Source organism: Hemiscyllium ocellatum, chromosome 44 (genome assembly GCF_020745735.1).
Source record: "Hemiscyllium ocellatum isolate sHemOce1 chromosome 44, sHemOce1.pat.X.cur, whole genome shotgun sequence".
NCBI classification, from domain to species: domain Eukaryota; kingdom Metazoa; phylum Chordata; class Chondrichthyes; order Orectolobiformes; family Hemiscylliidae; genus Hemiscyllium; species Hemiscyllium ocellatum.
The window spans coordinates 11,659,567-11,686,250 of NC_083444.1; the positions used below are offsets into that span (position 1 = coordinate 11,659,567).

Here is a 26,684-nt window from a genome sequence, read left to right on the forward strand (position 1 = left end):
ATCTTTGGAATGTGGGAGGAAATCTTCCCCAGAAGGCAGTGGAGGCCAAGTTTCTGGATACTTCCAAGAAAGAGATGGATAGAGTTCTTACAGATAGTGGAACCAAGGGTTATGGGGATAAGGCAGGAACAGGATACTGATTGTGGATGGTCAGCCATGACCATAATGAATGGTGGTGCTGGCCCAAAGGGCTGGATGGCCTACCCCTGGACCTCTTGTCTATTGAAACCGCTGCAGTGGGAGGAAACCCACACAGACACGGGGAGAATGTGCAAACTCCACACAGTCACCTGACTCGAATCCAGGCCCCTGACTCTGAGAGGCAGCAGTGCTCACCAGTGCACCACCGTGCCATCCCAAGAATTGGAGACGGTTAGTGCAAAGTCATCTGAAAAACTCACAAAATGTCGAGGGAAATTGAATGCAAGAGTGAGGTTATCTTTCAGTTATACAGAGCAGTGGGGAGACCACAGTACTGCGCACATTACTGGGCCCTGTACCAATGGAAGCGGGACTGAGACGCTTGGCTAGACTCATACCTGGAATGAAGAGCTTGCCTTCTGAGGAAAAGTGAAACAGGCCAGGCCCTGTCACCTCTGGAGGTGAGGAGGCAACTTTATTAAAACATGGAAGATCCTGAGGGGCCTTGGATATTTCCTCACCTGGGAGAAATCGAGAACCTAGGGCTCTGTTTAAAAATAAAGGGATGGCAATTTAAAACAAACATTTGTTTTCCTCTCGGATGAAAATAAATGTTTGTTTTAAACGGCCACCCCTTTATTTTTAAACACTGACCCCCTAGTTCTCGATCCTAGTTGAGAGTCTTTGGAAGTCCCTTCGTCAAAGGCAGGGGTTAAGGAATTCCTCACTCTGTTTAAGGCACAGAAGTTGTTGATGCCCAACGGGATGAAAGAATATTGGGAATACGGAGTCAAGGTGGGAATCTTATTGAACTGCAGAGCTGGTTGGAAGGGCTGAATGGCCTGGCCTTGGTGCCATGCTGCCCACGATGGAGAGTTACAGAGCAAAGTGGGTGGAAGAGGGGGGGGGGGGGCAGGATTTACCAGAGATTACTGACCTTCGGCGCCAACCTCAGGCAAACCATGCAGCAGCAAAGCGCCGATGGGATTCCCCAGCCTTCACCCTGAGAGGACGGCACCCTGGCTGCCCCCAACGCCTGGCACGCCACGCTCCGAGTGAAACACAAGCTGGAGAGGAGAGGTTTGTAACGCAGCTAATCCTCCACAACTAGGTCGGTGTGCCTGAGGCTCAGCTCCTCACTCGGAACACCATGACCTCCCCATCACGAGGCTGGCAGAGTACACAGAGTGCTGGCAAGCTCTCGGGCAACAGGTCCCAGGGCGGTGTACAAACCTTCTCACCTGGCAACAAAGGGGCACCCATCTCCTGAAAGCATGACGTCGCCCGCTTTCTGCTAGGCTCCGCAGGGTGGGGTCCAGACCAAGGCAGCACTGGGAAGGTGAACCACTCTGGACTCAGTGTCACGTCAGGGGGGGAGTGGGGTGGGTGGAGGCAGCTTCAATCGAGGCACCAAATAAAGAGGATTAGCCGACGACGCACGGGAAATGGGCGCAGAGCCAGAATGCTGAGAGTTCTGGTCGATACCTGCACGGTCACGATCCTGTGGTTAACGCGAGGAATTCAGGGAGAAACACCAGAGAGGGTGGTGAGAATGTGAAACTCGTTTCCACAGGGAGTGGTTCAGGAGCCTGGATACAGTCCCGGGGAGGCTTGAACAGAAGGAATCGCTGATGGGGTAATGCAGGGGTAGGACAGAAGCAAGGAGCCGAATGGACAGGGCTGGATGCTGGGAGTAACTAGCAGTTTCCACGTCAGTGTGGTACACGGCCTGCAAAAATGCACAACAGGCATCATTGTTTTCTTTTGTCAGCACGGTGGCTCAGTGGTTAGCACTGCTGCCTCACGGCGCCAGGGACCCCGGTTCGATTCCAGCCTCGTGCGACTGTCTGTGTGGAGTTTGCACATTCTCCCCGTGTCTGCGTTGGTTTCCTCTCGGTGCTCCAGTTTCCTTCCACAGTCCAAAGACGTGCAGGTTAAGGGGGCAGTTGGTCATGCTAAATTACCCATAATGCCCAGGGGTGTGCAGGTTGGCAGGGGGGCTGGTCATGCTAAATTACCCATAGTCCCCTGGGATGTGCAGGTTAGGGTGGATTGGCCGTGCTAAATTACCCATAGTGCCCAGTGATGTGCAGGTTAGGGTGGTGTGGCCATGCTAAATAACCCATAGTGCCCAGGGATGTGCAGGTTAGGGTGGATTGGCTGTGCTAAATTACCTATAGTGCCCAGGGATGTGTAGGTTAGGGTGGTGTGGCCATGCTAAATTACCCATAGTGCCCAGGGATGTGTAGGTTAAGGTGCATTGGCTGTGCTAAATTACCCATAGTGCCCAGGGATGTGTAGGTTAAGGTGCATTGGCTGTGCTAAATTACCTATAGTGCCCAGGGATGTGTAGGTTAAGGTGCATTGGCTGTGCTAAATTACCTATAGTGCCCAGGGATGTGTAGGTTAAGGTGCATTGGCTGTGCTAAATTACCTATAGTGCCCAGGGATGTGCAGGTTAAGGTGCATTGGCCGTGCTAAATTACCCATAGTGTCAGGGATGTGTAGGTTAGATGCATTATTCAGGGGTAAGTATAGAGTAATGGGGAAAGGGTTTAGGTGGGATACTCTTTGGAGGGCGGGTGTGGACTGGTTGGGCCGAACACTGTAGTGACTCTCTGATCTTTAAAACGAGATTCGATAGCTCAGGAGGCTGCCGTTCGGCCCGTCAAGGCCATGCCAGGCCTCTGTGGAGCAATGTCCCAAGCCCCCTCCTCCGCCTAGCCTAGCAAATGTAGAGACCTGGCTATCCTGTTAGAACACAGATGCAGCAAGTCATTAGGGACGCACACCGTTTGTACCTCAAAAGGACAGAAGTCGTGCTACAACTGTAATAGCATACCGGGGATGCCGTGATTGCAACAGTGTGTAGCGTTTTGGCCCTCCTCCTTATGGAGGGACGTACCTACATTGGAGAGAGGTCAGGGTAAAGTTCGGGAAAGCAGAGATGATTCACTGGGGTGCTACCTGGGCTGGTTGAGTTAAAGGGAGAGGCTGGAACTTCTTCCCCTGGCTGATTCCCAGGACACAGGGGCTCTCTTTTGATGAGTGGGCTAACAGGGATGGACTATCAATGCTGGTCCAGCCAGTAATGCCCACACCCTGTAAAGGGGCTTGAAGTGTCACATTGGACGGACTTCCAACAATAACGGTTCAGCGGGCAGAGATCGTGGGAATCAAAACCTCAAGGTGCCATGTCAACTGAACCAGGACAGGCTTGGTCAGAAAAGTACACCTGTAACTAGCTCAGTGCGATACTGACAGCCAGGAACCAGGAGACAGGGTGTCTTGGCGGGGGGGGGGGGAGGAGTAGAGAGGTGAGAGGGTCACTTGGCTAGGAAACTTACAGGCCCAAACAATGGGGGAGGGGTGGGGGCGCGCACACGACCATACAGGATGGAAACAGGCCCTTCAGCCCCACCAGTCCACGCCCCCAGACTAAAGTTGCCCCACCTGCCCATGCTTGGCCCATTTCCCAGGGTAGCATTCCAATTCAACGTGAAAACTCTTGAGTTAAAACCCAATCTCAGTAACGGTGACCATCACCGACTGTCGGAAAGACCCAACTGGTTCACGAACGCCCCTTCGGGGGAGGGTAATCGGCCGTCTTTACCCAGTCTGGTCGACATGTGACTCCATACCTACACGTGCCCTCTGATACGGCCTGGGCAAGCCACTCCATTCAAGGGACAACTAGGGATGGGAAACAAATGCTGGCCTTGCTTAACTACCACCTCTCTCCCCCCACCCCACCAATCCTCCTCAAGCTCTGTCCAGGGTCTCCACTGCACTGGTGGCCTTGGGACATGTCGGCAGCAGATGAAGAGGTGCCTTGGTTAGGTGACCTGCCGAATTCGGACCCTCCTTACTGTTAAACACAGAGAGGAACTGGAGGAGGTTCGAGAAAGCGGGGAGGGTTTAGGAGGACCCTACCTGGATTGGAAGGTTTGATAGGCTGGGACTTCTTTACCTGGAGCGGAGGCGGCTGGAGGGTGGCCTTATGGAGGTGTATAAAATCAGGAGGAGGCACGGACCAGGACGACAGTGGTCAGCTTTTCCCCAGGGTAGGGGAAATCTAAAACCAGAGGGCATAGGTTGAAGATGAGAGGGGGGGGGGGAAGAGGCACAAGAGTCCAGAGGGGCGATTTGTTACACACTAAGGGTAGGGCGAGTGTCTGCAACAGGCTGCCAGACGTAGTGCCACAGAGATGTACAGCACGGAAACAGACCCTTCGGCCCAACACATCCATGCCGACCAGCTATCCCAACCCAATCTAGTCCCACCTGCCAGCACCCGGCCCGTTTCCCTCCAAACCCTTCCTATTCATATACCCATCCAAATGCCTCTTAAATGCTGTAATTGTACCAGCCTCCACCACATCCTCTGGCAGCTCATTCCATACACGTACCACCCTCTGTGTGAAAAAGTTGCCCCCTAGATCCCTTTTATATCTTTCCCCTCTCACCCTAAACATATGCCCTCTAGTTCTGGACTCCCTGACCCCAGGGAAAAAACTTTGTCCACTTATCTTATCCATGGCCCTCATAACCCAGGCAACATCTTTTCTGAACCCTTTCACAACATCTTTCCGATAGGAAGACCAGAATTGCACACAATATTCTAATAGTGGCCTAACCAATGTCCTGTACAGCCGCAACATGACCTGCCAACTCCTGTACTCAATACTCTGACCAATAAAGGAAAGCATACCAAACGCCGCCTTCACTATCCTATCTACCTGCGACTCCACTTTCAAGAAGCTATGAACCTGCACTCCAAGGTCTCTTTGTTCAGCAACACTCCCTCGGATCTTACCATTAAACGCGGTGGTAATGAGTACAGTTTGGTCACTGAACAGGGCCATATATGGAAGGATAAGGGCAAAACGCAGACAAATGGGACTCGTTTAAATTATGAAAACTGCACAGCATGGGTAAGTTGGGCCGAAGGGCCTGTTTCCGTGCTACAGACCTCTATGATGTTTTAATGCTATAACGGTACAGCATATTCCCAAGGAATGTACCGAGACAGTATATAGCAACAGGAAAGTTTGAATTGAAAGGGGCTTTCTCCTTGAGACACACGATTCTGACAAGTGGTTTGTTACAGACTTCTTATACTGTTAAAGGATAACACAACTATTAAAAAAAAGTCGTGGAGAAAGTGAGGTCTGCAGATGCTGGAGATCAGAGCTGAAAACGTGTTGCTGGAAAAGCACAGCAGGTCAGGCAGCATCCAAGGAACAGGAGAATCGACGTTTTGGGCATAAGCCCTTCATTTTCATCTATTAAAAAAAAGTCCCCAAATGTTGGGAGATGAAAACTGGGGTCATTGATACGTGGCAATGACTGACAAATCCCACTGGGAATTCCGGAAGAAATGTCTTCACTTGGAGTGGGGAGAATGTGGGAGCGAGGGAGGAGAAACAGCAGCACTGCATTGATAGGGGTGGCTGGATAAACACACGAGGGACAAAGGGAACTGCTGAGGCGGCGAGATCCACACGGGGTGGGAGCACCTGCTTTGGCAGCATAAAGCTGACGGGCTGAATGGCCTGCTTTCCGCGCGGCAAACGTGACATGAATCCACACAAAAGTAATGGGAATGAATCGCCCTCGGTGAATGAGTTGTAACCGCCGCAGGGCGGTTCTTCCGATAGCCCTCGCCTTTTGCTGATTTCCCTGACCTCTGTTAAACTTCGGTTTCTGATTTATTCGCCAGGTGAGGCCAGGCCAGTACTTATTGTCATTCCTGATGAAGGGCTTTTGCTCGAAACGTCGACTCGCCTGCTCCCAGGACGCTGCCTGACCAGCTGTGCTTTTCCAGCCCCACCCTCTCACCCTGATTTATTGCCCTTACCCATTGCAAAGCTTCCCCCGCATTGCCGTGGGTCAGACCAGGTTTCCAGCCCACTAGTGAGCCAGATGGGCTTTTCCGACAATCGGATTCCCGGTCAGCACTGGACTAGATTCCAGATTTTTAGTGAGGTCAAACTCCACTGTCGGCAGTGATGGGATTTGAACATTGCCTGACGATAATAACATGAGGCTGCCATTTCTACCACACCCCTGTCATTTCCAGCCTCTCCTCACAGACGTGCTGCTTCAGCTCAGCTCGGTCTTGTACCTCACGTACCTCGGAAGGGTGGAGATTTCTTTATTTTGAAAGTTAAAGGCACTTTAATGTTAGCCAACCTCCTTGTTGTTGGTGCAAGGGAGACTGCTCGCCTCAGACAGCAAGGGAGCTGGTACACGTGACAAAGGGAACATACAACAGGCATCAGCTGAGTGCAATAAATCACTGTTAAATGTACTACATGCCACACAGTCACAGAAGCTCCTGAACTCTGCCAACCCACCCACAACAGTGAAACGCCAGAACCCAGGTCACTGCTGCGGAATAACATGTATTTGTTTAACACCATTAACACAATAAGCATCACTGAGGGGTTTAAGCACTTTCTGAAAGGGTGGAGAGTGAATGGATGAGCTGGTGGCTCAGTGGTTAGCACTGCTGCCTCCCAGCACCAAGGACCCGGGTTCGATTCCACCCTCGGATGGCTGTCTGTGTGGAGTCTGCACATTCTCCCCATGTCTGCATGGGATTCCTCCCACAGTCCGAAGATGTGCAGGTTATGGTGGACTGGCTGTGCTAAATTACTCATATAGTGTCCAGGGGTGCGCTGGCTAGGTGGATTAGCCATGGGAAAAGTGCAGGGTTACAGGGATAAGGTAGGGGTCGGGGAGCCCGGATGGGATGCTCTTCAGTAGGCCATTATCGATGATGGGCCAAACGGCCTGCTTCCACACTATAGGCATTCTATGCTTCCAGGTTGGGAGAGGTCAGAGTTTAAGAATAAAGTCTCCCACTGAAGATGGAGACAAGGGGGAACGTCTCCCTGCGGACTGTGAATGGGTGGGAAAACTCGGAGGCTGAGGGAGGCAGGAGTCAGTGAATATTTTTAAGACACAAATACATTCTTCACCAACAAAAGGGAGCCAAAGGACACTGGGGGGAGAGGGCTGGACATGACAGTGGAGAGGAAGCCACAAGGTCAGCCATGACCATACCTGAACAGCAGAGCTGGCTCGATGGGCTGAGCGGCCTATTCATACTCTGAGCTCTTACGCTCGTAAGAAGTGTTACATCTGATAATACAGGTTAAGAGGAGATGGCCATTCAGCCCCTCAAGCCTGATCATCATTCCATCTCCTCCCCTGACCAAAAATAAGAACATTCCACCATGTTTAGGATATGGCCATTGCCATGCAGCGCTGAAACAGACCCTTCGGCCCAACCAGTCCGTGCTGACCTTAAGCCCAAACTAAACTAGTCCCACCTGCCTGCGCTTGGCCCATATCCCTCCAAACAGTTTTTACCCGTGTACTTATCCAAATGTCTTTTGAACATCTACCACTTCCTCAGGAAGTTCCTACACACACACACACACACACACACACACACACACACACACACACACACACACGTATCACTCTGTAAAAAAACAAACTGCCCTTATGACCTTTTTCAAGCCTTTCTCCTCTTCATCTTAGAAATATGTCCCACAGTCTGAAAATCCCCCCCATCCTCAGGATAGGACATCTGCCATGCCCCTTATGATTTTATAAACCTCTAGAAGGTCACCCCTCAACCTCCTACACTCCAGTGAAAACAGTCCCAGCCTATTCCAGCCTCTCCTTATAACCCAAACCCTGCATTCCTGGGAACTGACCAGTAAATCCCTTCTGAACCCTCTCCAGCCTAATAACATCCTTCCTATAACAGGGCGAGCAGAACTGGACACAGTATTCCAGAAGGAGCCTCACCAACTTCCTGTATAATCTCAACATGGCGTCCCAGCTCCTGTACTCCAAGGTCTGAGCAATGAAGGCAAGCATGCTCAACACTTTCCTAACCACCCCGTCTACAGGTGACACAACTTCAAAGAATTAATTATCAAGAAACCATATTCCTTTTCCGGTGAGTTTTCAGGAAGAGAATTCCAAAGGTTCTCGACCCGAGAAGAAATGGCTCCTTCTCTGTTAAATTTTGTTCTAAAACTCACCACAAATGGGACCGCCCTTCACACCCACCCACCCACCCCCACCCAGGAAAGATCCTACAGCAGCTTTCCATCGAAATGAATTCCCCACGTCGCCAGGGAGTACAGGCAGATAGCCTGCTCTGCCCTTCTTCAGAAGGCAAACCACCCTTTCAAGGAATTGGAACTGATAAACTAAAAACTTGACAAATCCAGATAGGAAGGCAGATAACCAGCAAAGAGATTGGTCAGAGACAGAGAGAGGGGGAGAGAGAGAGAGAGAGAGAGAGAGAGAGAGAGAGAGTGGGGGAGGGGGAGCCAGAGCGTCGGGGAGAGTAGGGTTGGGAAGGGGGATTGGGAGGTATAGAGAGAGAAGGAGAGAGAGAGAGAGAGAGAAAGAGAGCGAGCGAGCAGGAGAGAGCGAGCGAGCAGGAGAGAGAGAGCGAGCAGGAGAGAGAGAGAGCGAGCAGGAGAGAGAGAGAGCGAGCAGGAGAGAGAGAGAGCGAGCAGGAGAGAGAGAGAGCGAGCAGGAGAGAGAGAGCGCGAGCAGGAGAGAGAGAGCGCGAGCAGGAGAGAGAGAGCGCGAGCAGGAGAGAGAGAGCGCGAGCAGGAGAGAGAGAGCGCGAGCAGGAGAGAGAGCGCGAGCAGGAGAGAGAGCGCGAGCAGGAGAGCGCGAGCAGGAGAGAGCGAGCAGGAGAGAGCGAGCAGGAGAGAGCGAGAGAAGGAGAGCGAGAGAGAAGGAGAGAGAGAGAGAAGGAGAGAGAGAGAGAGAAGAGAGAGAGAGAGGAGAGAGAGAGACAGAAGGAGGGAGGAGAGAGAGAAGGAGAGAGAGAGAAGGAGAGAGAGAGAGAGGAGAGAGAGAGAGAGAAGGAGAGAGAGAGAGAGAAGGAGAGAGAGAGTAGGAGAGAGAGAGAGAGAGAGAGAGAGTAGGAGAGAGAGAGTAGGAGAGAGAGAGAGTAGGAGAGAGAGAGAGTAGGAGAGAGAGTAGGAGAGAGAGAGAGTAGGAGAGAGAGAGAGTAGGAGAGAGAGAGAGTAGGAGAGAGAGAGGGAGAGAGAGAGAGAAGGAGAGAGAGAAGGAGAGAGAGAAGGAGAGAGAGAGAGGAGAGAGAGAAAGAGAGAGGAGAGAGAAAGAGAGAGGAGAGAGAGAGAGAGAGGTAGATAAAGGTGTATCTGAAGGCACGGTTGCCAATGGGGTGGAGTGATTGAAATTGCAAGTGACTGGAACCCAGAATAAGGGGAGCATGGAGATCTTGGGGCTCAAGGAGGTTAGAGAGAGACAGCTCTGCAATGGACAGACCTGAACAGGAAGGTGAGAACGGAAGCATCAGGACGACGTTGTAGCCGAGGGGTGAGAGAGCACCGTGGGACGGTGGATCATAGAGAGGCACGTTAAGGTGCTTCTTACAAACAGCTAGCTGTATGTGACATGGGAATTACAGGGACCTGAGCTTGGATATCGCAGGCTCTGCCATTAGTGGCTTGGCCAGGGTAGGTGGGTACATGCAGGGGGTCAGAGATACCTCTCTCTCTCTCTGACCTGAAGGGACTTGCAGCAGCTGAGGTCAGAGCGGGGAGAGGCACGTACATAGGACACAAGCAACCATTGCTATGTGTTGTCTTATACAATCATAAAATCCCTACACAGCCTGGAAACAGGTCATTCCACCCATCGAATCGAAACCGAGCAGCGTTCCACTGAGCCCCCACCCCTCCCTGTCGGATCCTATCCCTGTAACCCTGCGTTTCCCATGGCTAGCCCACCCGGCCTGCCCGTCCCTGGGCACTCTGGGCAATCTCCCACGGCCCTGACCTGCACATCTGCAGAGTGCGGGAGGAAGCCAGCGCAGCCGGAGAGGGAGGAATGGCAGGCCGCACAGTGGAAGCAGGTGGTGACGTGGAGCCTGTTGCCTGTGATGCCCCAGTGGACAGGGAGGCAGCTGATCACTTCGGGAGGAAGACAGACCAGCTTCTGAGGGAATTATCGCACAGGATTCCAGGCCTGGACTGGGGGAGGGGGAAATGGGACTGACTGGATTCCTCCAACAGAAGGGCTAGCAGAGACTCAATGGGCCGAGTAGCTTCCTTTCTGCGCCAGAACTACCACGCGCAAGCATTTCCTTTGCCTAACAATCCCTGACACAACGCAGTGATACTGCCCAAAGTTTGGAGAGGAAGCAGTAAAGAGGCCCAAAGCTTGCCGGTCAAATTCTTATCGTCAACCGCTTTGTGTGAGCCCAGACCAGGGCAGGAGCTCCACCACAGCCTGGTAACAGCTCCTGACTGTCTGGACGCTGTCACAGCGGATGCCCCGGACAGATCTGCACCGTTACCCTGCCGGACTCTGACAAATGGACGACGCTCCATCAGCCAGACTGGGCTGTGAGGAGGCAGCCCACAGAGTGGACAGACAAACAGGACAGTCACAAACCCTGCTGGGAGCCCGGGCGGTCACGGGTTACATCAGAGACGCTGCTGGGCCCCGGTAAGACAGCCACGCCACCCCCCCCCACCCCTGAACCGTCCACCAAAATCCCCCATCCTGCACTGCTCCTGACCTCCAGCGCTGTGAGCCTCCGTGCTCCCTCAGCTGCGAGCACTAGGGCCGCACGGTGGCTCAGTGGTTAGCACTGCTGCCTCACGGCGCCGGAGACCCGGGTTCAATTCCCGCCTCAGGCGACTGTCTGTGTTGGAGTTTGCACGTTCTCCCCGTGTCTGCGTGGGTGTGCGCCGGTTTCCTCCCACAGTCCAAAGATGTGTGGGTCAGGGTGGATTGGCCGTGCATTTGTCAGAGGGAGGTGGGTCTGGGTGGGTTACTCTTTGGAGGGTCAGTGTGGGTTGGTTGGGCTGGGGGAGGAGGGGGGGTGCTGTTTCCACACTGTAGGGAATCTAACCTAATCTAAAATCTAATCTCTTGGATTTCCCTTCCTCCGACCTGCCTGCCTCTCTCGCCTCCTTGAAACCCACCCTTCCCTCCCAAGCGAGCTCTGGTCCAGCTGCCCGCCAAGTGATGAGACCTGACACCCTGAACCACAGTCTAAGCAGCCCTGCATCGAGCCAAGGTTCCGCAGCACGTGATGACGATGGCCCCCAGACGCCACACCGCTCACATCACCCAGCGCTTTGCGAGGTCTGTGCCAAGCCAGACGTAGAGCTGGCTGTTTGGCCACGAGCTGACCCACTGTCTTGTATATACAGGGAGCCGGCCCTAGTGCAGCAAGATAACCCCAGGCTCACAGAGGCCCCGGGCTGTGCTGATTCCACCTCCCTGCCCCTTGCAGGCTGTATAAAGGCAGCAGCCTTGGCTCATTGCTAACTCCGAGTGACCTCAAAGGTCACGGGTTCAGTTCCCACTCTGGAGGCTGCAGCCGGCTTTCTCCTTCAGCCATGTGGAACGGCTCACCCCCGTTTATCCATTGCCTTGTGGATCCCTTCAGTCCAGTAACAACAGCCAACCACACTTCAGTCATGTTTTGTTTAGATTACTTAGTGTGAAACAGGCCCTTCGGCCCAACAAGTCCACACCGACCCTTCGAAGAGCAACCCACCCAGACCCATTCCCTTACATTTACCCCTTCACCTAACACTACGGGCAATTTCCCATGGCCAATTCACCCTAACCTACACATTTTTGGAGGAAACTGGAGCACCCGGAGGAAACCCATGCAGACACGGGGAGAATGTGCAAACTCCACACAGAGAGTGGCCCAAGGCGGGAATCGAACCCTGTCCCTGGTGCTGTGAGGCAGCAGTGCTAACCACTGAGCCACCCCTATGTTCAATCCTGGGGTTTGGCAGAAGGGACAAATTCTTTCCTGAATTCAAACAGCAGACACCACCATCACAATTTTGCCTCAGGTATTCATCACGCACCTCCCTGATGCCTGAATCGGAATGAGCGCTGCAGTGGTTCCGATGAATTATCCCCCCACCCCTCCGCAGTATACAGGCAAGCCCCACTCCACCGCCACCCCCCACCCTCCCCACATACACATACACACACACACACAGCCAAAACTCCCACACCCCCTCCCACCGACATGGCCACTCCAGATACCCCTCCCCCGCACGGACCTCCCACCCCCCCACCAAAGACGGCAGGATCATTCCCCCATCCCCCTCCCCACACAGCCAGCCCGGCCCCCATTCCCCTTGCACGGGGAACATTACTTGGGGGCAGACATATCGCAGCCTTCCACAAGACTGGGGGTCTCGCGGGTCTGTCGCTCCCCTCCCCCACCCTCCCTCCGTGGGGGACTGGGGGTCTCGCGGGTCTGTCGCTCCCCTCCCCCACCCTCCCTCCGTGGGGGACTGGGGGTCTCGCGGGTCTGTCGCTCCCCTCCCCCACCCTCCCTCTGTGGGGGACTGGGGGTCTCGCGGGTCTGTCGCTCCCCTCCCCCACCCTCCCTCTGTGGGGGACTGGGGGGTCCTGCCCCTCCTGTCGCCCCCCACCTCCCCCCACCCCCACCCCAGGTGGCCGGGCGTACCTGTCGTCGTCGCTGTCCGGCTGCGTTCCGACCGACAGCATGGACTTGGCCAGCGTCTGCATGGGCGAGACGAACCGGAGAGAGCCGGCGGCGCTGGCCTCCAAGGCACGGAGCCTTCGGGAGGGGCTGCCGTCCTGGGCAGGGGGCACCGGCGACACCGACGCGGATCGAGGCTCAGGGAACTGGCGGGAAAGGGAGAGACAGGAGTCACTTCACCAGCACATGCAGCGACGGGGCCCGATCACAACGAGGTCCCGAAGGGGAGGAGGCTGCGCTGAAACCCCACTGGGGGCAGGGGGTGGGAGGGGGAATGGCTGAAACACCGGGCTCCCTACCACACCTTAGGAAAGGCATCCAGGCCTCTGGGTAAGCTTTACCAGAAGACGACCAGGAACGAGGGGCTTCCATTGGCGTAGAGGTGAATGGGATCACACTCCTTACGGCAGAGGAGGGTCAGGGGTCAGGGGCACGGCGTTGAGTATAACTGCTCAAACCCATGGGGGGGTTTCAACATGACTGGATGGGGGAGGGGTCTTCCCACAGGCAGGGCAGACGGGGAACACAGGGAGGATTGATGCAAACGATCTGTTAAGCTGGATGAGCACACGACCTCGAAGGCTGTGTGAGAGGTCCGACACGTTTCCAAGCAGAAATCAGACAAATATGTCCAGGGGGAAGTCCGGGAGAGGGGCGGGATAGCCCTTTCGGAGAGCTGGCACAGCCTGGCTGGGCTGAATGGCCTCCGCTTGTGGCTCAGCCCTCTGTCGCTTGTGAGGGAATGGCAGCACAGTGCAGATCCTCAGCCTAATGGAAGGGGAGACAGAGGGAAATTCTTTCTCCATGTGCACCAGCTGCCTGGGGTTTTATTATATCGCGGTGTGCTGCTTCCTTCTCCAGTCCTTCCATCCCCCCACTCCCAACAGGGCAGTAACAGCCCGTTGCGCTCTGCTGCGCAGTAACCTTTTGGCAGGAGCCCAGTGTAAATATTATGAGTAGACACAACGACAGGCACGAGTGTATTTGAACAGACGGCACGGCACTCATGGGGGTTCAGTCAGGACAGGTACCGGCTCACCGGGAACAGGCCGGTCAAACGCTCCATTGCAGCAAGCTGCTACATCACAGAACCACCACAGGATGGAAACAGGCCCTTCGGCCCAACAAGTCCGCACTGACCTTCCAAAGAGAAACCAACCCAGAACTCTATTCTTTCCCTACCCTATTACTTTACATTTCCCCAGACGAATGCACTTAACCTGCACATCCCTGGGCACTATGGGTAATTTAGCATGGCCAATCCACCCTAACCTGCACATCCCTGGGCACTATGGGTAATTTAGCATGGCCAATCCACCCTAACCTGCACATCCCTGGGCACTATGGGTAATTTAGCACAGCCAATCACCCTTTGGGTTGTCGGAGGAAACCCACGCAGCCATGGGGAGAATGTGCAAACTCCACACGTGCAGCAATCAGAGGTTGGAATCGAACCCGGGTCCCTGGCGCCGTACGGCAGCAGTGCTAACCACTGAGGCAGTGTGCCGTGGGCAAGAGGGGAGGGCTGGGAGACAGGGGAATACTCCAAATATTGCCAGTGACCCTGGTGATCGGACAGCACAAAGCATTGCCAAAGACCCGCACTGAGGGAGGAGACGTACACACTCAAGGAGCCCAACACCAGCGGGATAAAACAGTCCAGTCTGATCTGCACCCCACTCACCACCATAAACATTCACACTCCCTCCACCACCGATGCCCAGTCACAGGAGTGGGTACCAGCTACAAGATGCACTGCAGAGACTCACCAAGGCACCTGAGGCACCACCTTCCGAACCTGTGATGACTACCATCTGGAAGGACAAGGGCTCCAGATACATGGGCGCACCACCCTCCTGCAAACTCCCGCCCCCCCCCCCGACCCCCCAAAAGCCTCTCACCCTCCTGACCTGGAAATAGATCAGGTTCAGTGTTGCTGGGTCAGAACGTTGGCTGCAGCAGGTCAGGTAGGCAGCTCACCACCCACCTCTCAAGGACGGGGCAATGGGAAACGGGGGGGGTAATAAATATGCGAGTTGAGAGCACGGTGCTGGAAAAGCACAGCAGCTCAGGCAGCATCCGAGGAGGAGGAGGACAGTCGCCGTTTCAGGAACGAGCCCTTCATCAGGCAACGTCGATTCTCCTGCTTCCCGGCTGCTGCGCTTGTCCCAGCACCGCTCTCTCGACTCTGATCCCCAGCATCTGCAGTCCTCACTTTCGCCTAATAAGTGTGGGGGCAGATTACTGCAGCTGCTGGAGAACAAACCCTGCTGGGAAGCACAGCGAGTCAGGCAGCATCAGTGGAGAGAGAGAGAGCGAGCGAGGGAGGGAGCCAGAAGCTAATGCTTTGGGGCTAGATGGCTCTTCATCGTCAGTCCTGCTGAAGAGTCACAGCGAGTTGAAACGTTAGCTCGCTCTCTCTCTGCACGGTTGCTGCCTGACCCGCTCGGACTCCCAGGAGCTTTCGTTTTCAGGACAGGGTACTAAACGCTGGGCACAGCCAGGGAGGCCCACGCCCTGATAGTTTCTAACCAGAACGTGGCAGCCTCTTCCCCCTCCACCCCCCTCTCACGTGTAGCCGGCCTGCACTTGCCTTTCTCAGTCCTCCCTGATCTCCCGAGGAGGGCTGCTTCACATTGGTCGGGGGCGAGGTGGTCTCCCTGGCACCGGCCTTGGCTCCGTGTGACTGGTTGGCAGGGTGAGGCGTCGCCGCTGGGTCCCCTTTCTCCTGGGGAGCAGGCGGAGAGTCCAGGCTGAGGGTGCGGGCGGCCTGCAGGAGCACCTGCAGGGGGTCGGTGCCCAGCGGCGCCGGCAGGCTCTCGCCCAGGGGGGAGCCCTGGCTCTTGGGGGCGTGGGGCCGGGGCCGGAGCTGGCTGACCGCCCGGTGGGCCAGCAGGGCGCCCAGCTCCGGGTGCGAGTCCAGCGAGTTGACGTGCCGGCTCCCGGCCAGCGCCTTGGCCAGCCCGTGGGCGTCCAGCTCGCGGTCCATGTACAGGTCCACGCAGGTCCACCGGCCGCGGCGGTACGGCTCGCCCAGCCCGTGGTCCAGCTTCACCACCCGGAAGCGGGAGCCACAGGGGCTGGGGGCCGGCGGCGGGGGGGACCTGGTCCCGGGCAGCGTCCCCGCGGCCGCCGTCCCAGTCTCCTTTGGCACCTCCCCGCCGGCGGCGCCTTGTCCCGCCGTTGCCGGGGGCGGCTTAGTCCGGCCGTCTTTGCCCGGCAGCTCGGGGTCGGCGGAGGGGCCCACAGCCGGACCCCCGTTCACCACAGCCTCCGCCTCGCCGCCCAGCGGCTCTCTCAGCCCTTCACCGCCGGTGCTGCCTTCGTACTCCGAGGTGACGCTGGTGATCTGGAAGCCACTCTTCTTCTTGCCAATCATCTCCGCCGCGGCTCCCCGCGCCCCCTCAGCTCCTCACTGTCCACATCGCCCGACGGTAGGAAGGCACACACACACACACACACTCGCTCTCCAAATGGTGCAGGAAGGGTGTGTGTGAGAGAGAGGGAGGGTGGGAGGGAAGGATAACTGCGGACACCCTCTCCCAGACTCCCTCAAGCTCGTCGGGCGTTACCAGGCGCCGGTCTCAGTCCCCGCCAGCATCCTGGGAGCCGACAGAATTCCTCCACATCTCCGCCGGAAGGTGCTGCGAGGCGAGGAGGCGGCTTTCAGGCAGCGATTGGCCGGGACGGAGACACCGTGGCAGCCGATGGAAATCTCCCCTGGCCCTCGCACCGGGCACGGCCAGAACTCTCCAGAGGTTTGGGGGGTTTTTTCTTCGTTGAGAAACAGAAGCGACCTGCGGAGTCAGAGAGACAGAGAGAAGCAGGTGAGTCCCTTCAGGTCCAACACACCACACTACCCACCCCATTCAGAAACAAAGCTGAGAATGTGTTGCTGGAAAAGCGCAGCAGGTCAGGCAGCATCCAAGGAGCAGGAGAATCGACGTTTCGGGCACAAGCCCTTCATCAGGAATGAGGCTTATGCCCGAAACGTTGAATCTCCTGCTCCTTGGATGCTGCCTGACCTGCTGCGCTTTTCCAGCAACACATTTTCAGCCCTGATACTCCAGCATCAGCAGACCTCACTTTCTCCTCCGTTCAGAAACAACACAAGCACGGAAGGAGACCATTCTGTCACGCGCCTCGAACCTGGCCCCCAATTCTTAACCTCCTGCCCAGAAAACTCTGGCTTCTCCAATCACTGGCTGAACCTCCCTTTCCAAACTGCTACTGAACCTGTTTCCACCATCGTTTCAGGCAACATACTGTGAGCGGCCAACATGCCTCCCCAGCTTCCCTCACTTTTCTCGACCCCATGGAGTTGGGCTGGCATGGGAAAAGACCACTCACCTAGACACGGTTATCCACCCAGCACCCAGCGGGCATGCTCGCTCCCTCACTTGACAGCACCTCCCCGAGTCGGAGCTCAGTTGTGTAACTACACCCGTGAGCAGCAGAATGCTTGCCTCACAGTGAATTTACAATATAAACAGCAGCTTCGGGAGGTGGGGAGCAGACACTGAGACTCAGTGACTCCGAAGGAGAGACAGGTACACAGTTAGCGTGCTGCTTGGTCTAACAGGACCCTTTCAAGTGAGAAGGCTCTTCCAACGCAGAGCCACACTGAAGGCGGGACATCAGCTCGCTTTCGTGTTTCCACTGATGCTGCGAGATGTGTTCAGCTTTTCTCACACACAGACAGACAAACACAGACACACACACACACCCCCCCACATCCAACCATTTTTATTTCAGGTCTCCAGCAGCTGCAGGACTTTGCCTGTGAACTACGTTTTGAAGTCATTCTGTCCTGCCAGAAATGTGGCAGCCACTTTTTACACAATATGTTCTTACAAACAGCACATTCCTTTTCCACGTTTACCGGGCCACTACCACTTACTTGCCTGTCAGTAACAGCCTGCCGTGCGCAAAAGTACAAGCCCCTTTTCCTGTTTGACTAGTCCGCCACAAGTACATAACTGGCACCGAATCATTTGGCAACCTGCTGAGGCGCTACTCAAATCCAGTTCTCTCCAGACACTCCTCATGATTACGAGCAGCAGGCTGTCGTCTCCCTGTCACCTCCTCAGCCCCAGGAACAGTAACCTCACTTTCTTGGAAGTCCCGTTCTCGTTTTTCAAATAGGAGCCCAAAGGTTGCGACACTTCACATTTTAGCGTTGGCATTTCAGCTTTCAAACTGCTTTCTTTGTCGAATTTAAATGATCAGAAATTCGAATCAACAAACGCAGGCAAATAGATTTCAAGGTGAACAGGCTAAAATTCAGGTGAAATCTAAATCAAATCGGAGAGATTTCGAGGCAAGTGGATTAACTTGGGGGGGAATTCCAGTGCAGGTGGACACCGTTTGGCCCAAACGTGACCACATTATCTCCTGGAATAAACCATTCACATAATGACACTCTCCTGCCTTCTTCCTGTAACTCCATTTCCTGCTCTTCAGATAGAGTCTCAGAAACAGACCCTTCGGCCCAACCCGTCCATGCCGACCAGATATCCCAACCCAATCTAGTCCCACCTGCCAGCACCCGGCCCATATCCCTCCAAACCCTTCCTATTCATATACCCATCCAGATGCCTCTTAAATGGTGTAACTGTACCAGCCTCCACCACTTCCTCTGGCAGCTCATTCCATACACGTACCACCCTCTGTGTGAAAACGTTGCCCCTCAGGTCCCTTTTATATCTTTCCCCTCTCACCCTAAACCTAGGCCCCTCTAGTTCTGGACTCCCCCACCCCAGGGAAAAGACTTTGTCTATTTACCCTATCCATGCCTCATGATTTTATAAACTTATATAAGATCACCCCTCAGCCTCTGACGCTCCAGGGAAAACAGCCCCAGCCTGTTCAGCCTCTCCCTGTAGCTCAGATCCTCCAACCCTGGCAACATCCTTGTAAATCTTTTCTGAACCCTTTCAAGTTTCACAACATCTTTCCAATAGGAAGGAGACCAGAATTGCACGCAATGTTCCAACAGCGGCCTGACCAATGTCCTGTACAGCCACAACATGACCTTCCAACTCCTTAGCCGAATACCTCCCTTCTGAAAGCCCCAACTGAACCAGCCTCCACTACCTTCGCAGGCAGCGCATTCCAGCCTCTAACCACTGACACTAGCAAAGCTTTTGCCAAGATTTTGTTTAAAACGCTGTGCCCTCTCGTCCTCGATTCCATCACAACTAGGAGCAGCTCCCCCCTCTTCTACTCTGTCCAGACCCCTGACGGTCTGTCGGATTCTCTCGCAATCTTTTGTCTTGTCTTCACTGAAAACGGTCCCAACCTTTTCAATTAAACTCCCCAATGGGAACACAGCAAACGTTTTATGAGCAGACAATGGGAACGGGTTGATCAAACATCCCAGAGGCCAACATACTGAAAGTGAAAACACACACGAGTAACCACACGTGGAGGGCACACACATCACTGTTTAATGAGCACTGAGATAATAACGCAACTTTGCCTTAAAACTTACCCGAAAGCCTTCTCATTTACACCCTCAACCGTCTCACTTTGTGACAACACAGCATTTCAGGAATATAATTGTTGCCGGTTTATCGAGGTGCTGATTAAAACAAAGTCTGCTGCACCTTATTCTTGTCAAACTTTCTCGCACCTGATGGCATCACCATCCTTCCTAAAGCCCGGTGCAACGGGCTGGACACAACATCCCCCTCCAGTTGAAGCCTGAACTTGTTTCATGCCCAAGCCTATCATAACACCTGGCTCTACACCCTCATTAGTAAACCCTTGGATATTGTGTACTCACTGTGCTGCCTGTCTGGCCACCTTCAATGAGTGAGGCACACAGTGACCCAGGCATCTCAGCTCTCATTCCATGCTTAGAATTACTTTCAGTTTATGTGACCTCTCCACATGCTTTCTAACAAAATGATTAATTACCTGCCTTAAGAACCCTACCCTGTCCACCAGGGCTTATTGTATTAATGTATCTCAGGAGGGACAAGGGTCCCAGTGCTGATCTCCTGAAAATACTACCCATGATTTCTCCCCAGGTAAAGATACAACGGAATAAAGGTTTAGAGTGATATGGGCAAAAAATGAGGTCTGCAGATGCTGGAGATCACAGCTGAAAATGTGTTGCTGGTTAAAGCACAGCAGGTTAGGCAGCATCCAAGGAATAGGAAATTCGACGTTTCGGGCATAAGCCCTTCATCAGGAAGGCCCGAAACGTCGAATCTCCTGCTCCTTGGATGCTGCCTGACCTGCTGTGCTTTAACCAGCAACACATTTTCAGCTTAGAGTGATATGGGCCAAACACAGACAAACAGTTCGGGATTAGTTTAGGAATTGGGCGAGTTGGACCACAGCGTCTGTTTTTGTGCTGTACGACTCTAAATTTAGGTAAGATTCAGGGGGCAAGGGGAAGAGATTTACGAGACACGCGGGGAGCGAGGGCAAGAGATTTAATGGACACTGGGGGATAAAGGGTTAGATTTCAGGGACAAGAGGATAGATTTGGGACAAGGGGATGGATTTCGGAGACATTTGCAGACAAGGGGATAGATTTAGGGGACGAGTGGATAGATTTGGGGGACATTTGGGGATGAGGGGATAGATTTATGGGACATTTGGGGACAAGGGGATAGATGTGGGGGACATGCAGGGATAGATGTGGGGGACATGTGGGACAGATGCGGGGGACATGCGGGGATAGATTGGGTGGACATGCGGGGACAGATTGGGTGGACATGCGGGGACAGATGTGGGGGACATGCGGGGACAGATTGGGGGGACATGCGGGGACAGATTGGGGGGACATGCGGGGACAGATGTGGGGGGACATGCGGGGACAGATGTGGGGGGACATGCAGGGACAGATGTGGGGGGACATGCGGGGACAGATGTGGGGGGACATGCGGGGACAGATGTGGGGGGACATGCGGGGACAGATGTGGGGGACATGCGGGGACAGATGTGGGGGGACATGCGGGGACAGATGTGGGGGACATGCGGGGATAGATGTGGGGGGACATGCGGGGATAGATGTGGGGGGACATGCGGGGATAGATGTGGGGGGATAGATGTGGGGGACATGCGGGGATAGATGTGGGGGACATGCGGGGATAGATGTGGGGGACATGTGGGGACATGCGGGGACAGATGTGGGGGACATGCGGGGACAGATGTGGGGGACATGCGGGGACAGATGTGGGGGGGACATGCGGGGACAGATGTGGGGGGACATGCGGGGACAGATGTGGGGGGACACGCGGGGACAGATGTGGGGGACACGCGGGGACAGATGTGGGGGACACGCGGGGACAGATGTGGGGGACACGCGGGGACAGATGTGGGGGACACGCGGGGACAGATGTGGGGGACACGCGGGGACAGATGTGGGGGACACGTGGGGACAGATGTGGGGGACATGCGGGGACTTTCCCTCCCTCCCTCTGGAGCAGAACCTGAAGCCTCGGAGTTTCCTGAAACAGTTCCCCAGCCAGGGTGAAGGGGGTTTATTTATTTCCCTCAGACACACCACGGGGCAGGGCAGGGGGCGTGGGGGGGGGGGGGGGGGCCGGTGAGTGTGAGGGTTCGGGGAGAGTGTGAGGGGGGGGGTGCGAGGGGTTGAGGGGGTGCGAGGGGTCGGGGGGCATTGTGAGGTGTCAGGGGGGTTGTAAGGGTCAGGGGGGTTGTAAGGGTCGGGGGGGTGGGGGGTGTAAGGGTCGGGTGGTGGGGGGTGAGGGGTCTGGGGGGGGGGGGGGAGTGAGGTGTCCGGGGCGGGAGAGGAGGGGAGTAAGGTGTCGGGGGGGTTGAGGGATCGGGGGGTATGAGGGGTCGAGGCAGGGGTGAGGGGTCGGGGGTGAGTGTGAGCGGACGGGGGTGAGGGGTCGGGGTCGGGGGTGAGTGTGAGGGGTCGAGGCGGGGGTGAGTGTGAGGGGTCGGGGTCGGGGGTGAGGGGTCGGGGTGGGGGGTGAGGGGTCGGGGTGGGGGGGTGAGGGGTCGGGGTGGGGGGGTGAGGGGTCGAGGTGGGGGGGTGAGGGGTCGGGGTGGGGGGGTGAGGGGTCGGGGCGGGGTGAGGGGTCGGGGGTGAGGGGTCGGGGGTGAGTGTGAGGGGTCGAGGCGGGGGTGTGTGTGAGGGGTCGGGGTCGGGGGTGAGGGGTCGGGGTCGGGGGTGAGGGGTCGGGGGTGAGGGGTGAGGGGTCGGGGTGTGGGGTGAGGGGTCGGGGTCGGGGGTGAGTGTGAGGGGTCGGGGGTGAGTGTGAGGGGTCGGGGGTGAGGGGTCGGGGGTGAGTGTGAGGGGTCGGGTCGGGGGTGAGTGTGAGGGGTCGGGGGTGAGGGGTCGGGGCGGGTGTAGAGGGAGCTCTCCCACCTGTCAGGCTCCTCGCCGCTGCCTCTCCTCCTCCGCCGCCAGCGCCGACCGTGAGGCCCCTCCACGCTGCAGGCCCCGCGCCGCCGCTGCCGCCATCGCCGCTCCCCTATAACCCGCTCCAAACTCGCCTCGCCGCTTCACAATCAGCCCCTTCCCTCGGTCCCCGGGACCCGCGGCCCTCCCGCTGTTGACAACTTTCCACCGGGCGCCCGTGAGGCGAGGCCAATCCCCGCCCTCTCTCTCCAGCCATTGGTCCGGCCGGCGCACGCCCCGCCAGGCGCACCCCCATCATTGGTCACGCCTCCTGGGGTGGGACAACCGTCTCTTTGGACGGAATACATGCCCCATTGGTTGATCCGGCTGCTCATCAGTAAGACTCGCGTTCTATTGGTTAGCCCAGCCGTCACTCAGGTACACCTGTTTTCTATTGGTCATCTTGGCCGCCACTCAACTAATCCTGTTTTTCATTGGTCAGTTTCGTCCCCACTTTACATGCCTCGCCTCCTATTGGTTAGTGTGGCCGCCACCCCACCACGCCCTCCCACACATCTCCTATTGGTTTGGGTTAGCCAGCTCTCAACATGCCTCACTTCCACTTGGGCAGCTTGGTCGTCACTCAACGGATTCTGCCTTCTATTGGTCAGCCTTGCTGCCACCCAAGTAACCCTGCCTTCTATTGGTCGGTTTAGCCACCACTTCACGTGCCTCGCCCCTAGGTTAATGTGGCAGCCGCTCGAGCCCCTCTGTCTCCTATTGGTTAGGGTGGCTGTCACTCAACATGCCCCATCTCCTATTCGTCAGGATGGCCAGCACGCAACATGCCTCACTTCCAGTTGGGCAGCTTGGTTGTCACTCAACTGACCCTGAATTCTATTGGTCATTTTCACTTCCACTTAATATGACCCGCCTCCCACTGGTCACCTCGGCCTACTCTCAGTCAACGCTATTTTCTATTGGTCAGATTTGCCGCCGCTCAAGAGGCCTCGCCTCCCCCAATTGGCTATGTTGACTGCCAATCAGTCATACTCATCCCCGATTGGTCATAATGGCTATTCACCCTCCTCGCATTGGCCTAGCTGGCCGCCACTCTACCAACACCTTCCTCTCAGTGGTACAGGTGGCCGCCAGTCAACAGTAGCTGCCTTCTATTGGTCCAACTGTCCTGTACGCAGGATTTACGCGTGTCGGGCAGGCCGCCACTGAATCGTCCCACCTCCCCTTGGTCCAGTTGGCAGCCACACAACCGATCCTGCTTCTGATTGGTTAATTCGGCCGCCACTCAAGAACACCTGTCTTCCATTGGTCAAGTTCACAGCTGTTAACAACACCTGCATCGTATTGGTCCAGCTGTCCGGTACGGAGACTGCCCCGCCTTCTGGGGTGGTGTTAGGGAGCCGTTGCAACGGTCTCCCACTTCCCATTGGCTATCGGCGCTGTCCATCAGTGTCGTGGATCCACCGCCCGGCCGGAGAACCCCACCCTTTGCTCGCTACCCCCTCAGCTTCCATTGGACCAGCCGGCTGGCACTCAACCGGGCCCGCCTCCCATTGGCTGGACGGACTGCCACTCAGCGGGCACGTTTCCCCTTGGTCTAGTTGGCCGCCACACAACAGATCCTGCTTCTGTTTGGTTAATTCGGCCGCCACTCAAGCACTTCTGTCTCCCATTGGTCAAGTACACAGCTGTGAGCAATGCTTGCATCCTATTGGTCCAGCTGTCCGGTACGCAGACTGCCCCGCTTTCTGGGGTGGTGTTAGGAAGCCGTTGTACCGGTCTCCCACTTCCCATTGGCTATCAGGGCTGTCCATCAGTGTCGTGGGTCCTCCGCCCGGCCGGAGAACCCCGCCCTTTGCTCGCCAGCTTCCATTGGGCCAGCCGGCTGGCACTCAACCGAACCCGCTTCCTATTGGCTGGACGGACCGCCACTCAGCCGCCACGTTTCCCCATTGGTCACACCGGCCGCCGGTCAACCGTCACGGCTTCCCATTGGCCGGGGTGACAGACAGAGGGCGGGACGTCACTTCAAAGTGGCTGGACTGGAGGTGGATGAAGGGGTCTGAGGGAGGGGAATGGTTTCACTTGGAGACTGGAGTTTGGGGGGGAAGCTGGGATGGGGACCCTTTACGACGCACTTGATGAACCGTTAAAAACCACACAACACCAGGTTATAGTCCAACAGGTTTAATTGGAAGCACTAGCTTTCAGAGCGCTGCCCCTTCATTAGGTTTTAGTGGAGGGCTCAGTCCTAACACAGAATTTACAGCAAAAATTTACAGTGGGATCTAACTAAAATTATACACTGATTGTCTGTTAAGCCCTTTCATCTGTTCGAATACCATGATAGATTCACTTCTTTCATGTGTAAATCACAAACCCTTTTATTTATAGTAGCGTTCCCAGGTTAGATCCTGGATCAGTGGTGCTGGAAGAGTTCAGGATGCATCCGAGGAGCAGCGAAATCGACCTTTCGGCATGAAGGGCTTTTTCCCCCGAAACGTCGATTTCCCTGCTCCTCGGATGCTGCCTGAACCGCTGTGCTCTTCCAGCACCACTGATCCAGAATCAGCTTTCCAGCATCTGCAGTCATTGTTTTTACCTTCTTGGGTTAGCTGTTAACAATGGCAATATCTAGACAGTATGTTGAAGGTGTTGGCCCCCCCCCCCCCCCCCGTGTTCTCTGTCTATGACCTGATGTTTAGATTGACTCGAATCTAAAAAGTGAGATAACAGAGTGTTACATAAACTCATGCAGTTTTTGAGCTCAGAGTGCTACATGAATGCATGCAGTTTTTCAGCAAAGTGCAATGTAACTCTGCAAGTACAAATTCACCCCACGAAATATATGTGTTCATGTGGGTCTTTGTCTGTCTGTGTGTGTCTGGGGTGGGGGTTGTGAGTGTGAGAAAGTGTGTGTGTGTATAGTGAGTGCAGAGTTTTAGATTAGATTAGATTACTTACATTGTGGAAACAGGCCCTTCGGCCCAACAAGTCCACACCGACCCGCCGAAGCGTAACCCACCCATACCCCTACATTTACCCCCTACCTAACACTACGGACAATTTAGCATGGCCAATTCACCTGACCCGCACATCTTTGGAATGTGGGAGGAAACTGGAGCACCCGGAGGAAACCCACGCAGACACAGGGAGAGTGTCTTCAGTCGATGGGCCAAACGGCCTAATATCTGCCCCTATGTCTTACGGTGTTAGGATCTCCTTCAAGCCCTCCACAGTTTGGAGGAGTGCATGACCACAGCTATTTTTCCGTCCTCAAGAGAAAACAGCCCCAGCCTGTTCAGTGTCTCCCTATAGCTCAAATCGCCCAACCCTGGCAGCATCCTCAAGAATCTATGGCTCTGTAAATATCTTAACCTCTCTTTCTCTCTCTGCCTCTTTTGAGATGCTCACTGTAGCGTAACTTCATGATAAAACTGCTCCTAGTACTGGCGGGGTTCTGCACTTGGTGCGTGGTTCACCCCTCACTTCCATCTACCTATCACATTACCAGCTACCTTACCCCCCCTCCCTTCCCTTCCTTCCCCCCTTTATCCCTCAGCCCCCTTCAGCCACAAGCCTCACTCCTGATGAAGGGCTTATGCCCAAAATGATAGATGCAGGGGCGATTACAACATTTAGGACAGGAAAGGTTTAGAGAGATAGGGGACCAAATGCAGACAAGTGGGACTAGATTAGTTTGGGGTTTTACGGTCAGCATGGACTGCTTGGACCGAAGGGTCTGTTTCCGCGCTGTAGGACTCTATAAACACAGAGAAGCACTGGAGAAACTCAGCAAGTCTGGTAGCACCTGTGGCGAGAGAAAACATGTAATGTTTCCAGTGATATGGCATAGCAACTAACTTTGATTTGATTTCGATTCTGCCTCCAATTTTCCACTCGTTCTTCACCCCACCGCAACCCCGTTATCAGCATTAATACCCACCTGCTATCAGCTCTGAAGCAGGGTCACTGGACTCGGAATGTTACCTGCGTTTTCTCTCCCAGCCTGACCTGCTGAGTTTCTCCAGCGCTTTCTGACTCAGAGTTGATATCTTGCCCTGCGCAGCCACCTGGTGGTCAGATCCTGGAGGTGCACGTTGACGGTTGATTCGAACAGGGAAGTCTACTTCCCAACGAGGTATCCATCGCCAAAAACCATGAGTGGAAGCAATTAATGTTTTCAATGTTAGCTTTATGTGTCGTATATGGCATGGTGTTGTGGTCTCCTTATCTGAGGAAGGAGGTGGCGCAGAAAAGGTTTAGCAGACTGAAGACTAAAATGGCAGGACTGACATATTAAGAGAGACCTGGATTGGTTAGGTCTGAGGAGGTTAAGAAGGTGTTTAAGGAGAAAGTGAGGTCTGCAGATGTTGGAGATCAGAGCTGAAAATGTGTTGCTGGAAAAGCACAGCAGGTCGGGCAGCATCCAAGGAGCAGGAGAATCGACATTTCGGGCATGACCCCTTCTTCCTGAAGAAGGGCTCATGCCCGAAACGTCGATTCTCCTGCTCTTTGGATGCTGCCTGACCTGCTGCGCTTTTCCAGCAACACATTTTCAGCTGAGAAGGTGTTTAGCACACTTGTCTTCATCGCTCAGACCTTTGAGTGTAGGAGTTGGGACGTCGTGTT

General features: G+C 55.1%; 1 protein-coding gene across 2 annotated transcripts in view; it reads right to left on the minus strand.

Annotated features, from left to right (window-relative positions):
* LOC132835227 (TSC22 domain family protein 4-like) overlaps window positions 1–22,264 on the minus strand; it is a 97,770-nt gene extending 75,506 nt beyond the window's left edge. Inside the window, exons 1-3 of one of the 2 annotated variants that reach the window (XM_060854595.1) lie at window positions 22,059–22,264; window positions 15,297–16,500; window positions 12,668–12,849 (exon numbers count right to left, since the gene is read on the minus strand). In XM_060854595.1, coding sequence (XP_060710578.1) covers window positions 12,668–12,849; window positions 15,297–16,082 — 968 coding nt within the window. In that variant the 5' untranslated portion in view covers window positions 16,083–16,500; window positions 22,059–22,264. The remainder of the gene's footprint in view (window positions 1–12,667; window positions 12,850–15,296; window positions 16,501–22,058) is intronic. The other variant, XM_060854594.1, reaches the window with a different exon arrangement.
* Window positions 22,265–26,684: the final 4,420 nt, after the last annotated feature.